The 15453-nt window shown below is 38.2% G+C and overlaps 1 protein-coding gene across 2 annotated transcripts in view; it reads right to left on the bottom strand.

Moving 5' to 3' along the window:
* The window catches only part of sbf2 (SET binding factor 2), a 58314-nt gene that overhangs the window by 27081 nt on the left and 15780 nt on the right, over positions 1–15453 (bottom strand). For both annotated transcript variants that reach the window (XM_077712695.1, XM_077712696.1), the window contains exons 3-16: positions 13549–13686; positions 10843–10971; positions 10628–10738; positions 10134–10239; positions 6313–6445; positions 5816–5924; positions 5538–5651; positions 5260–5337; positions 4969–5082; positions 4332–4460; positions 4069–4167; positions 3370–3574; positions 3148–3257; positions 2504–2653 (exon numbers count right to left, since the gene is read on the bottom strand). In XM_077712695.1, the coding sequence (XP_077568821.1) occupies positions 2504–2653; positions 3148–3257; positions 3370–3574; positions 4069–4167; positions 4332–4460; positions 4969–5082; positions 5260–5337; positions 5538–5651; positions 5816–5924; positions 6313–6445; positions 10134–10239; positions 10628–10738; positions 10843–10971; positions 13549–13686 (1725 nt within the window). The remainder of the gene's footprint in view (positions 1–2503; positions 2654–3147; positions 3258–3369; positions 3575–4068; positions 4168–4331; positions 4461–4968; positions 5083–5259; positions 5338–5537; positions 5652–5815; positions 5925–6312; positions 6446–10133; positions 10240–10627; positions 10739–10842; positions 10972–13548; positions 13687–15453) is intronic.

Genomic DNA, 15453 nt, shown 5'->3' with positions numbered 1-15453 from the left:
GTCTTGCCCACTTCTCACTTCAAACTCGCCATCATACGGGACATATGGCCTTGGCGGCACCGTGGCCGCGTGAACCTAGCGCCGTAATCCTCTCTCCCAGTAAACTGCCATTCAGAATGTGTTTTTGAACCAAGATGAGGCCCCGGGCCATGAGAGAGCAGAGCACAGAGGACTAATAATCCTATCTGACAGGAAATGGTTGGGATGCCAGGATACATCCATAGCAGGCTTTATTCCCCCACATGGCTTGTCGACTTTGGGGAGCTGGAGCACTGACCGGTGTGTGCACACACAACTAGCCGTGTAATTAGCTCAAATGCGTCAGTGGAGCTTGTTGTTTTGTGTGATTCATGGAAGAGAGACAGATAAGGATAATAACCTTTGTTTAAACAGGAAAATATATACTATAAAGTTGTTCTGGCCTTAACAACGCATTCCTGAGAATGCATAATTTTGAATCATATGGTACTGGCTTGATTGTAGGAAACAGTTTTAGTTTACTTACCGTTAACTGCGATTGACTGCGATAGACGTTCAAACCATTTGAAGTGTGAGGCTTGGTGCCAGTGAATGTTCATTTGGTGCAATACCCTCTATTTCAAATGGATTGGTTGTCTACTAGCGACAAACTAATTTAAATACACGCCAAAAGGATGAAACGAGCAACATGTTTAGGTGTCTATCATCGTCCACTGCATTGGAACAGTTCAAACTAATTATCTGCCATTGACACTGATAGATGTGCAATCAGTTTAAATTTCGAAAGCTGGCAGTGAAGAATGATCTGTCAATTTCAGTGAAAATTAAAAATACACTATATTGCGGCGTATCATTATCCTAGTCTAAAATGGCCTATATCATGAGACGTTTTTTTACCATATTGCCCAGCAGCATACTGTAGTCCTAATTATAACTGAAGTGTAATGGGGAAATCACAAGACTTATTCAGACTGACGGTGATCGTAAATGACAAGCTATTATAGGCCTCCTGAAAATAATGTCATTGTGAATCAATGTGTCACGTACATATTGACGCCAGAAATTCTAATGAGGCATTGTACTATCATCAAACAAAAATGCCAGCAACATATTTTACGGGATCAGTCTGAACCTTCACGTGTTTATTTATACACTTTGCACACAAAAAACTAAAATATTAGTCTAAGGCTTTTATGTGGCAGGCAGGGTGTTGCAAGAAATGGTGTAAAGTAATAACTGGACCACCAATTTGCTATTTATATTCCTTTTTCAGCTCATCTCAAAGAAATCCATAAAAAAATGAGGTCAGAACAGATGTTTTGTTACAGTGACGGGGGGTAAGACAATAAACACAAAAGAATGTGTGTCACGATTTTTAGTTGTATGCCAATAATAATAAAAAAAAAAAGAAATCTCCCAAAAAAAAGAAAATTGGAATCAGTCAAAAGTACAGGGCATTTTAATCTCATCATGCAGTTAGAAAGCTCATGACAATCAAAAGTTTGTCAAATGGCCGTAACGGCAAGATCGTATTCATGCCCTGAGCATCTGCCAGGATTAATTGGCTTAGTATTAAAATATGAGTGGAATCTAAAGTCACTCAATCAAATTTTTACACTCAGGGCTGCTTAAAATGATTAAAACCAAAAAAAAAGAGTCAGTTTCAAGGCAGTAAAAATGAAGAATTAGCAATAAAGATCTGAATGTTTTAGCTGAGTAAAGCATCAGACTCTCCCAGTGTTGTGCAAAAAACACATAGCTTACTGCCTTTGACACGATTTAACCAACAAATAAGCTGTATGATAAACAATGAGCCACATAGCTGGATAACTGGACTGATTCTTACACCATGTTGTAAACAAATAGAGAATACAGAAGAGCTAAAAAACAGGGGGAAGAGTAACCATGGACATTAAGTCTTATGTACAATTTACTCTGACACTGCTTTTGCCTAAAAGCTGAGGACATTGTATTTTCCCGTTTACCATAAATCATGGTTATTTTTACCCCAAAAGGATTTTATGCAAGAGATCAGAAGAAGATCTAAGGTTGTAGCAGTTTTTGCTAGAAGATGTTAACAACCGAAACGGCTACTAATCCTGGCCTCATTTAACATCTAAAGTGCGGATGTGCCCCTGCACTCATTATTCTTATTATGGAGATGTGATGGTGAATCGACAACAGTGGTACATCTTAATGCTTTTAATGATTCCATGAATTCCCTAAAACACGTCTCCATTTGGTTCTTAAGAAAGTCTTTTTAAAATCCTCCTTTTTTGGTAATTAAAAAAAAGTCAATGTGTTGTGTATGGCACAGTCACACTAAGTGAATGTGCATATTAAAGGCAATGTGGTATTAGTCTTTGCCAAACTGACTAACCAGGAAGAGCCAGAATTTTTACTTAGTAACTTTGATAGAGCATTTATTTAACTCCTTGCCTGCTTTTGAATGCACTAAACATCCAATTGATTTTGATTGGGAGAAACTGAATGTTCAAGAAAAGTAAATGTTTTAGTAGATTACCTGCAAGGCGCAATTCATCATCCGAATGATGTAGTCAAACTGCTGGTGGTCCAATATGGCTCGATTTTGCTGGACATGAAGACTTAATTCCTCAGTCAGACACTGGCGAGCTGCTTTGCCTTTGAGGGCGCGCAGAGCAGCAGGAAGAGTCTGTCAAAAATGACAAGATATTAGTTTAGAGGAAAGATCAATGAGACGGTAAATTACATAAATCAGTTTAAGTAGATAGAAAATAGAAAAATAGTAGGAAAATTCCAATTCACTCAGTAAATTATACGACTTTCAAGGACTCACCGTTAAGTTAATATGGTATAATTTTTTTTTTGTCATTTTATTTGGCTGAGCCGGATTGAATACCGAATTAAAATAAAGCAGGTATTCCAAATGTGTTCACTTGAGCCAATCCGTGTTTGTCAAAGCGGGTTTTATAGGCTTGGTAGTTAAGAGGATAAATGGTATGCAATCTTACATAAGCAGTGAGGCGCATGCTTGATTATAAAAATAATATATGAAGCTAGTGGGCTGTTGGCCAGCGTCAAAACACAAGACAGAAAAAGTGTAGTATTTTTCAACATCTAATTTTGTGCATGATTAATTATAAATATGAAATGTCACGAAGTAAATCTAGTGATAGTTCACCGGACCTTTTCGGTTTCGAGGGTCTTGTTTTCAAAGATGAAAGATATGCAGCTCCTCACAACCTCAAGCCTGCGCGCACTGTTAAACACAGAGCCGGTCTTTCCCATAATGGACACTAAAAACACAGTGAATAGGTTAGACATCTATCACCATTGATGCCTCTGAAACATGACCCATCAAGTATAATTTCGTAATCCATCTGCAATCGTAGTCATAGATGTCCATACCGACAGGTGGACCAGCGGGTACAACACACTTCTTCTCAAGGCGTGTCAATGGAGGTGCATTGGCATGTTTGGCCACGCCCTCCTGCAGCAGTTTTTCCACTTGATCTTCACACAACAAGGGGAAAGGTACTTGGTGCACCCGTAGGTGGGATCCTTCAGACGGTTTGGGAACTTTCTGGAATGCCATGTGGGGGTTGGGAATTTCCTGGCAGAACACAACAAACACATGAGGAATAGCAAAAACTAAAGAATTTACTATAAATAATAATAAAATGAATAATTATTTGCAGCCGACCAAAGGAAACGGACAAAATGTTTTGTGATATGTTAAAAATTTAAAATAAGGTACAATCAGTACAGCCACGCATATTAAGTAAAACGTGAAGAACTAATAGTACATTCTCTCTGTGCTGCTCCCTATGTTGATGTTGAAGGTTTCACTGCAATCACACCGATAATGACCTTTTGATTAACTCAGTGGCTGCCAATAGCAACGAAAAATATCAAATCTGTTGACCTAGAAGGGCCTGACATCAGTGCCATTTCAAATAGATTGGACTTTTACTGCAAGTTTAGCAGCAAATGGGTTGCTGGAGTATAACGCGTGGAATTTATTGCTCAGGTATTGACGGAATTGGAAACAGCATTGGGAAACAGGAAAATGCTGTGTAGCCCACACAAAAAAAAATGTCATCTCACATTTCTGTATAGCTGCTCTGAGATTTCTCTGATGCGCCTCTGAAACTTAGTAGGATTGAGTTCCTCTTCCCGAAAATGTGCAGGGTCTAATGCCACGAGCTAAAAAAGAAACAAAAAACAAAGACACATCAACTTTCCAGAAGTATCCACGTTTACAAAGATGGTACATCTGGTTGGAAAAAAATGCATGTTATAAAACATATCTCTATTGAGTAAGAGTATCCATAGTACATTATCTGGTCTTGAGCATGAAGGGGTCTTACCTCATCAAAGAGATCACAAGCTCGGTAAGGCGGACCACGCTCTGAGACAAAGCCAGCAAAAGCCATGCCATCCAAGACCTTGGTGAGGAAATCGTTCTCAATCAGGCCCCTCTGGCCGAGAAAGGCAATCTGGATAATGTCAGGGTTAGAACAGTAAAGCATGTAAATGAACAAGTTGACCAACTGACATAGTTAACTGCAAAGTTGAAACTCAGTGCAAATTTTTTTTTTATGAAGGAAATTAATGTACTTGAAAAGGCATTTATTTTAGTTATCATTATTTGTTAGTGGGTTCACTTCAAAATGCCCCACTTACTGATTCCAGGCAAATCAACTGAACATGATTTTAACAGAATCCATGTGGGGTACTTTGACGATGATGCCGTAAGCGGTTACAACGGAAACACCTCTGACATAAACAAACAAAATCTCGAGTAATGCCTAATACGTCTCATATGGCAATTTATTTTTGGGGGGGTGGTAGGGTGCTTTGTGAAACAAGTCCCATTTTAAGGGACTTGAGTATTCCTGGGAGATCACAAGATTTCTTTGCAGGAAGGATTTAGTAAAAGAATTAAATAAATCAGTGACTATGAAGCAAATTATGTTTTTTACCCCCAATTTTTACTTATCTTACCTTGTGAAAGTGAATAACAGGTTCGGAATGGATGCGAATGAGCTGCAAGCATGACCTGTAGCCCTGGAAGAGTTGTGCAAACAGCCTGAGAAAAACGGCCCTCACCTCCTTGTCCTGACAAACACAACACGTAAAAAAAAACAACAGAAAGCAACATTATTGCGATAACTGCGTTAATAAGCAGGGTTAGATAAGAGTCATTTGACGCTTTCTAGATATGTGGTCAACATGGGGGAGGAAGTCGTTAACCTATGGGTAAAAGGACGGCATGTGATATCAATGCTGACTTACCAACAATTTGAGGTTGGAGGGCGCCGTGCGCAGCAAAGGGAACGCATTGTCTGCAATCTCCAGATCAGGATGCAATACCTAGAAGAGATAGTCCTTGAGCATAACAATTCTCCAGAAAAGAAACCAAACAAGAAAAATTGCTTCAAAGATGTTACTGAGAAGGCCCGAGAGTTTAAATTCAGTTAATATTTGAAGTGAACTTTGTCTTTTGAGGCAATTTGTTATGTAAAAATGAAGCATGTGTAAAAGGAATGACGTACGAGCAGGCACATGCTTACTAGTGACAAGGCGCCTTGTGTTTGGCTGAGCAGAGGTTCGGGAAGAAGAGATAAGTGGATGCACTCTGGTATTTTTATTGTTCCTCCATCCAGGTCCGCAATGATGACATCCAACTGGTGAAACAAGAAATCCTGACATGTCAGGTGGTTTTATTGCAACTTGGGCTGCAAGTGTAAGCACGTGTCACAAGCTAAGTCTAATATAAACTATAGGATGTTGTAAACATTGCTTCATCACATTTTAAAAACAATTTATAAATTGGGAAATTTCAGCTTACCAGATCCTGGATTTCACCCTGAAACATGGAGTGCACGCCAATGATAAACGGTGTTGGGGAACTCAAGACCTCAAGTAGACGTGAAGGCAGGATAGGGATATAGGGATAACTACCAATATATAACATAACATAAATTATGACACATTTTATGTCAAGACAGATGATAGAAAAAGAAAAGAACAGAGATAAGAACTGAATTCCAAGCAAGATTATGTGCTAATTTCAAATGTTCAATTTATAATAAATGTCCAGTAAATAGACACATGAGAAACAGCATGCATTTCTATGTGTGTCAAGATTTTGCAATACCATCAATGACTCGACTATAGTTTATCTGGAATTGGCTTCAGTTTGTCAAAAATTAAAAATGTATGGTCTCTTTAGTATAAGAGCCATAAGATCCTCAAGGAATAAGATCATAACCACCTATTGTATATTGCATTTATAGATTTTTTTTGTATTATTATTGGAGGAGGAGTTATTATTTCAGGAGTTACCTGTATTTGAGGGGAAACATGACAGCTTCCAAAGCGCGGCATGCCTCCCCAAGCCTCTGATAACTGGTGGAGTGGAACAAAACTTTGTGCTCGGTCAGAATGGCACAGAAAAGGTTTAAAACATTTTGTATACCTGAAACAATAAAACACAAGCAATAAAGCACAATTCATGAGGTGTTTCTCAGAAGCATTGTCAAATGTAATGGTCACATTATTCCAAACTGGTTACCTAAGATATTCGGCCATTTGTGTGGCTCTAAAACGTCATGAGGAAATAGTAACGATAGCAAATGAAAATCTCACACACATTATAAATAACATTTGAAATACCAGAGTGGCAATCAGGAAGAAATCCAAGTTTACAGTTCCTGTTATTGTTTTCTATCATGCATCTGACATATCAATTTATCACTTGGAGAGGATGAGCAAAAAGAGGAAGACTGGAAAACATGTTGCTCCAGTGGAGGCGCTTGTTCTAAATCTTTGTCTATCTGCGGCAATACTACACTACTCCACAAGCAAGCGAGACTTAATACATTTGTAATCAATAAAAAGCACAGAAAAGTCTGTGGAGAACTCTGCATGTGCCGCTAAGCCACCCAAGTGTTCGCACATGTTACGAGAACAGTGACACGTTTCCGTGCCTTAAATAAAAAGGGACGGCAACGCTCCCGATAAGAGTGGAGACAAAGGCAACAAACAAATAAACAGCAGCACTCTTGATGGCTGGTTTTATCTCACTCCCGAGGGTTCAAGGGGGGCTGAACTTCCTTTACAACGTGACATGTTTAACACACATTCTTCTCCTATGACTTCAGTGACCCATGTACACCAAACGATGTGCGGAGCCACCATTCTGTAGGTCTCTTTCTACAATCCTTATTTGGGCAGAAGGGCCGACCAGATTAGACAAAATGCTACGTTTATTCTCTTCACAGATCAGATGACAACAAATTGCCGAAAGCACCCGAGAGGAATCTGACAAATGATTAACACGAGCCATATTGGATATGCTTTGAGGATAAGTATCAAAACAAATAATGAATGTGAGCATCCAATCAAAGAGGGATTAGGGACTACAGCACTTTTATAAACCGTCCCTTGTTGCAACAACAGTAACACTGGCAGCAGATAACATATCAAGATACAGGATCCTGTATTTTTGTGTTCATCAATAACACAGATTAGGATTTTGATAAAATTCCAAGTCTGCTGTTCTTGATGTGTTCTGATTTAAAACAATATATATGACCAGTCAAAGTTTTGATTACAGTTTCTCATTTAGCATTAGAAAGAATGTCCAAACTTTTAATTAGTTCAGTATATTTTGATAAGACATTCAAAACCCCAAGGTCTCCTCCTCAGATGAAAATTGTTATCCGTATTGTGAAAATATTTTAAAGACAATTTATGATCATGTAGTTTGTTAGTAATTACAGTTTGGCAGAAGAAAGCCTTTTCATATTTTAAAGTCATGTCTGTTATGAAACACCTGCATTAAAAGTTAAGAGCTTCGAAAAGCTCAGCATATAATAGTTTTTGATGAAACAAACAAAAACCTAAAATTATTTGAAAAAAAATAATCCCGGGCCACCACACTAATGAACGAAAGAACAGGTAATTGACTGGCTTCCTATCAAAATAGGATTAAAACGGCATTTTGCACTTTTTTTTGTTTACATTACAAAGAAAATGATTATGGGTTGTAGTTCAGTGAAGTTCAATCTATCAAATCCACTTAAGAATCCCCTGAAGAAATGATGCAACTTTAATGTTATTGAGATTTTAATGGTTTTGGAACGAATTGGAAGTTATTTGCTTCATTTGTAGGGATTACTTACATAGTCACCATGGTTTAATGAATTAATATCAAATAAAATAAAAACTGCAAAAAAATGGACAAATATTTGGTCTGGTGTATTTAGCTATCTTGAACACTTTGTTTTGTCCTTTACACCATAAAGACTGGACTGCACCCAGCATACTTGCTAATGCACGTGCTGAAGCAGCCGCAAACCAGATGTGAAATTAAAATGGGATAATTGCTCCACCCACTTATTAACGATAGCACCACTAGCAGCAACGTTAGAAAACAGGGCAATTGGGGACAGCGGAGGACGGAGCTGTAAACTTACAAAGGCACATGACTCTTTAACTGGTCCAGTGTGACCAGTGAAATTCTTACCTTGAGTGACCTGATTTCAATTCAAACAAAATAAACATAGCAACAAAGGGCTCATAAAAGAATCGATATTCTCTTGATTTAGTCAACGGGGATAGGCTCCAGCACCCACGCAACCCTTTTCAGAGTAAGAGGTTTAGAAAATGAATAAATGTATTTTTAATTTTCTCCGACACACGCATCTTCCAAAAATATGTGTTAAGGTTCCGCTGGATATTTGCACATAAACGAAAACAGACGTGCCAAGACTAAAGTGGTTGGCTTTTATGTCAAAATGGTTTGGTTTGCTTGATGCAGATTGGCTATAAACATCTGACTTCCACATGACCTTGCTCGGTCTATCGTGTAAGAAAAGTGTACTCAAGGAATAAAATCAACTCTGTTTTAAGCACATTCTTGTCTTCGATTGAGGTTAGAAGACCGTCAATTTTCCACTGGAAATCAGATTTTATAATGAATTCAGCCCAAGATACGAATACAAAACACATCACCTACATTAGTGGTCTCTGTGGAATCCTAATTTTGTTTGGGATAAACATCCTACAAGCAAGTCAAAATACACCAGGCACATACTGTACTGGCTGGGCAAATGGCTTACAGAAAGGTTAACAAATGGAGCAACGTGAGGCCAACAATCTGCATCAAATCTTCATCATGTGCTTGTTCTTGTGTAGAACAAATTGGAGAATAAATAATGTGTTGGGGTCAACACTTAATAAACTTGCCTCAAACACGTTTAACATGGCAATTAATCCACAAGTCTCCTGACTCCAAGAGCCAAAAGAATTGGGGCTCTAAAATCTTATAAGCCTGATTTAACTTGCACCACGTCATGTCAAAGACATTAAGCTGCCGAGTTAAATGAAATGAGATGGGGATTTGACTAATTATTTTAAACATTATTTTAAGATATTAAGCCTCTGGAGTAGATGCACGTACCGGCGAGTCCTGTGCGCATGTCAATTTACAAGCCTCGTAACGTCACTAAGGTCATGATTACGTCGCACACGTACATGTGGTAAAAGTGCGGAAGTGGCAATTCGCCCTCATTTTGACTTTTATGGTCTCAGTGCCCTAATAAATAAGCATGAAACCCTTACATGGATCATGCGATATCCATATATTCATCAATTCTTGTCTTTTTTTCCAGATTGGAAAACCAATAAGACAAACATTTAAAAATTGTCAATTCAGGATTTTTTTGTCTTTATGGGTCAGAAATGTTTATATATTTGGTGTATAGTAAATAAAAAGAAAAACAGTTTGGATGTGTAGGTTATGTTATCCCGAAAAAGGGGAGCAAACCAGGCCATTGCAAATAGGACTTTCGACAGCCAAAATAGGCCCAGACCGTAAAGGATTAAGAAAGAAAATATACAAAGAAAGATATTTTGGTATTGGTTTTGGTATGCAATTAACTCTTTGGCTGCCACTGATGACGATAGATCTATTTTGACACTTAGGGAATAATTCATACCATAGTTTTGCCCATCCTCTCACTTGGATGTCTATCACTGTCAATGGGAATGGAACGGTCAATTCCATCCCATCCTTACTTGTATACCAGGTAAGATAGACATTATAAAATTTTCCAGTGAAGGGAGTGATTATTGATTAATAACTTAGTGTGAAGATGTACCTAGTTGCTGGAAGAGCAGAGCAACACTCTTGCATGTGACAGGTAATGTGTCATTCAGAGGTGTCTGTATAAGCTGTCGGTCGCCTGCTCCCAAGCTAAACAGCTTCTGTCGAGAAAAGTCAAAAGGCAACAGAGGTCAAAAGGGAGTGAAGTTTGCACAACTTCCTGTCAAATTATACCATTCTGAGCTTTCTAGTTATTGCTGCATGGATATCTAATGGTAAGATACAAAGGATTAACCTGCATGAAAGTGGAATTTAAATCATGTAGTTTAGTAATAAAGCGTAGACATAGTGTAGTTTGTTTAATTGTTATTTAGCTGGGACTAGAAAGGCCCATTCACTATTCAGACCTTCAACTTTAGTTGCCTTGGTCAAACTGTGTGATCATTTTTCAGGGTTGCTGTGTGCAGAATGTCATCATTCAGCCAAGGGCTTCTCCAAAGATAAACAACTAGAATCAATACAAAATACTATCATTTGAACAAGACATACCTGGGATCCGCCAGCCACGGGGACCTGGAATATAAACAGATTGGCCACCAGGCTCTCTAAAGGGACAGTAAGGCTATCAATGTACACAGTGTAGATCAGTCCCAAACAACCCTGGTAGAAAAAAACATAGAAGACGTTAAAAAAGAGAGATAAAGATGTGCCTGTGTTAGACATACAAAATGCACTTTGAAATTGGTAACAGTGTGTCTTATTACCCTGAATATTTCTGGATGGTCCAACCTGGACACAAGAATGAGACTTTTTGGTGCGAATACTTGAGCTGGCTGGATCAAGCCATTTTCTTCCACTTCTTCATCTTCATCAACGTCAATACTTTTAGATCCCTGGAATGGTAATTGTAATTTTTTTTTTGCTTAAAGTGTGAGTTCTCTTTTTAAAAGAAGCAGTGAGTTCATTATAACGTGTTAGCACAATTTAGCTTCCATGGAAAACATAAGGTCATGGTGTTAAAAAAAAAAATCCTATTTTCGGTCAATGTAACACAATGTCCATTGGACAAGCCAAGATTCTGGCTGACTAAGACGATGTTAGAAGATACTATCTTTTGGACAGTATCCAAAATGTAATTAATTTCCAAACAAAACTCTGCTGTACCGAAAAAAGCAACAGACTCAATGAAGAACTAATCTTTTTTGGATGCTCTGCCTGGACACTCATAAAACAAATTCTGGGTGCTCATTCCTGACCAAAGCCCTTATCAAAAATGAGTATATTTCTTCACTCAGTGAAAACATGCCAGAAGTATCTGAAAATATCTCATTCAGACAGGGTTCCATTTCACAAGATTACACTTGGGATTTGGCTCAATTATTAGATGCAAAACATTCCTCTGCCACCTGTCTGGAATCTCTTGGAATCTGATTAGGTAGATAAGAATTCATTTAACGAGCAAAGACTGTTCAAACAATGTCACGTTTCAAGAGAATATTGGGTGCCTTATGTAGAATTGAGGAATGTGTGTTTGTTTTACTGGTGTACGATGACAGGACAAGGCCAAATATAGCCCCAGTTTCTTTTGTGGCTCAAGATGACTCAAAGAAAAGGTGTTAGGCTACAGTTGCATTTAATCCATCCTCGACTGGCTATTTAATTAGATCAAAATGGCACAGGAAGATTTTCAAGTTTTGGTAAAAGAAGACTACGAAGGATTCTTTTCCATTTTTATCTACGCAGTTTGCATTTTTGGAAATTAATTACTTCTCATGTGCACTTTTGGTTGAATTCCCAAGCTGCTTGCAATCTCACAAGTTTACTTAAAAGATTAGAAGGTGAGCCTTTGACACAGAATTTAAAAAAAAATGTAGGAATTAGGTCTGTAAAACAGCAGTCAAACAATCAAAATGTTCCAATAAATTTGGTTATTTACGTCATTTGAATGCATAATGTACTTAAAAATAACTTTTTTTGTTCTGATATTGATCAAAAACCAGTAGAGCTACCTTCACTGAAAAGTCTTTTTTTTTTAATTTTTAATATGGCAGTCCCCATCACTTTCACACGTTGTCAGCAGCATGTGCAATCTGTTATAACAATGGAATATGTAATTTAGTGCCAAACAAATCAGGACATTATACAGCTGGGGAGCTTTAAGAGTTGTCGACAAACAACAATGGATGTCATTTAAGACTAAGACCACAAAACATCAGGGCTAAAATTCGTATATTTTCTCTCTGATGTGGCTTTTGCCCCTTGATGCTTTTAAATCACTTGGGGTCAAAATGATTGTGAGTTTAAAATGAATCGAACATGTGATTTGGCCATTTTTTGAGATGTGATGGATACTTTTTGATTAAAGGCGCTATCACCAAATCGACTACAGAACGAGTTGCTGAACAAGCTGGATTGCGATTGATGATGAGTGCACATGTTAACGGATATGAAATCACAACGGGCAGAATGACAGGAGCCACTGGAGGCCTCTCACAAAGGCAAACACAGTGAAACAATTACTTTGGTATTCTGTGGGCCCTTGCAGGGAGAGAATTTAACGAGGTCATTCAGAATAAGACACTAATCAAGTTCAATTGTATCTGTTGTGATCAATGATAGATGGCGATGTCGACTTGCAACAGTCAAGGGTGAGCTCAGGTTCATTGTATCTCTGTCAGCATTAGCATACCTTGTATTCAGAAACTGAATATGAGAAACCCCCATATTGCTCAAGCAAAATATCCCCAATGGCTTTTTAAGTTATGAAGGCCACGCATTGAAGCAAAGGTTCAAGAAAATTAATTATGTTATTGTGGCCATTTATATCAGGATTTTGGATTTCATTAGTTCAGGATTAATGAGGCTCGTGCGGCAGCTCAAGGGTAAGCGGAGGGGCTCATAGTTAATCAGGATCCTCTTGAGAGTTCATCATACAACTCTATGTACCCATAGGTCCACAAGTATTTGGACTATGACAGAGATTTATTCAACTAACACATTTGAAGTTCACTGAGATCTCACTAGACATGAAGGAGGATCATGAGGTTGAAAAAAAGAACATAAGACGGCAAAACCTTCTAAGGTCTGGTCCATTAAATTTTTTGAGGGGTGATCTTGCAAAGTGTTCTCTTTTGTGAATTTGAGATTTGCTGATAAAGTGAACTCATTGACCTCCAGTGACGAGGATAGACATCCAATTCATTTGAATTGACAGAAACTATAAGAAAGTATAACGTCCCCAAAAAGGCTCACCAAAAGCTACTGCCATACAGGCAATTCCCTCAAAAAAAATTTACCTTAACTTTATCTTTCTGATCTTTCACATCAAACATTCAAACTGTGGCAGGGCCAAAAATCATCAATGTCTACATCATGTGTCTAAGTCAGATTGCACATAAGGGTTTGTTTACTAGACGTACCATCAGGATACATGTATAATGTGATAGTGAGTGGTTGACATGCAATCTTACCTGCAGATTAACCTCAGCCTCATAAAAAGTGAGGCAGGAGCAGTAGTGTCTGTCAGACTCGATATCCGTTAGCACAACAGTGAAAAACGTGGGTGCTTTCCTCTCCCAAGACAACTTCCAACCGCCTGGCTGGCAAAACTGTAAGATAATAAGTCATACATATTAAATTTACATTAAAGCAAATGAAATTGAAGACAAATACAGGTAAAATTCTACATTAATTGCAAGGAGTAGCATTGCATGACTAAGCCATAGACAAGAAAAAAAGACTTAATCAATAATTTCCTACAAATTATTATCAAAACCAAAAAGTATGTGCACACATTTTGGTCTTCAACACAAAACTGAATTGGACAAGAGTACAAACCCACACTCATTGAGAGACTTAACTCTAAAATATGATCAAATGAAGCTCATCCAGAATATTTCTGAATTCCACGTTTCATTTTCCACACGCACAAGACAAATCACAAGTTTACAACTATCAATAGAATAATTTGCAGACAATGGAACACGGAAGTCCCTTGAAATTCAGTTGAAGCTAGTTTCACTTCTCAAAAGTACAGTGTATGGTCTGTCAATTACAGGTATATTATAGCATATAACATTTATCAGTATGCCATCATATAGAAACCAACTAACATGCGTTATTCACAACGAACAATGGTAAACAAACAACTGGGAGGTTGAACAAACATTGAGAAAGAGGGGAGGACTTATACAAAATATGGGAGGCAGACAGACATTTTCAGGGAAATGTTTGTGTCTGCTCTTGTTGTGTTTTTGCTGGAGGCTCAGCTGCCCTGGCTTTTCAACCATGTTTAGACTGCACTCTGGAGAAAAGCTGGACCGCATGAGGAATAAAACACGTTGGTTTGAGAGTTTGAGTATGTTCATCAGCGTGCCTGCTACTACTATTGATGGCGATAGATGTTTAAACCGTTTCAATTGGGAGAGACTGGTAATCAAAGATGGTGGGTTAGTGGTTCACTCGGCGGACTTCGGTGGGGGCAAGCGGGGGATCGATTCTGGGGTGTAGTCTGGAATAGTTGTTAGTTAGGTAAAAACATGGGAATTTTAATGAATGTCAGTAAAATTACAGGTCCCACCTCTCATTCAATGTGTAGCATCGTCTAGAATTTACTTTTGAATGGAGCTCCACCAACATCAAGTTAAGACATTCAGGTACAATATTGAATATATTCCATCACTGTAAACTTCATATTCATCTTAATTTCAGTGGAAGACAATTTTAGGCATCCAAACCTGAGCTAACAGGAAAAGAGGACTTTGATGCAGAACTACGAATCATGTGGCATCAACCTAACAGTGAAAGCTGTGACACAAACGGAAAGGAGAGAGCTGAAAAGAAGAGTAGGTATAAAGGAAGGTATGACGATAGAAAGCAGAAATTGCCGAGGGGGGGGGGGGGTGTTTCTTTAACGCAGAGCTTTTGACCAGGATGCCACCGTATTCAAGCTGATACAATAGAATACAGGAAATCTGTTTAACCTGTATTGTGGTGTAGTGTGGGGAGGTCTGTGAGCACGCGCACACTTATGCTGGAAAACCACCCAAGGACGATAGCTGTGATCCCATCCTAAACTATTTCAACTATTCCATTCATTGTTGTCAAAAAAGGGAGAGCAACACAGGGCACATACCTGAGAAGATCACAGTTGATATAACATCCTGTGTGTATGGATGTGGACGTGTAAGACATACAGAAATATACACTGGGGGCAAATAAGTATTTGGTCAGCCACCAATTGTTTAAGTTCTCCCACTTAAAAAAATTGAGAGAAGCTCATCATTTTCATCATAAACCTACCTCACTTATGTGGGATAAAGTGGGGGGTAAATAAAATCACAGTGTAAGATTTTTTTTTCTTATTCTTAGCAAAT

The sequence above is a fragment of the Stigmatopora nigra genome, chromosome 3 (genome assembly GCF_051989575.1).
Source record: "Stigmatopora nigra isolate UIUO_SnigA chromosome 3, RoL_Snig_1.1, whole genome shotgun sequence".
Taxonomy (NCBI): Eukaryota; Metazoa; Chordata; class Actinopteri; order Syngnathiformes; family Syngnathidae; genus Stigmatopora; species Stigmatopora nigra.
Note: the sequence above shows the minus strand (reverse complement) of the source record. Positions and strands in the feature narration are given on the sequence as shown.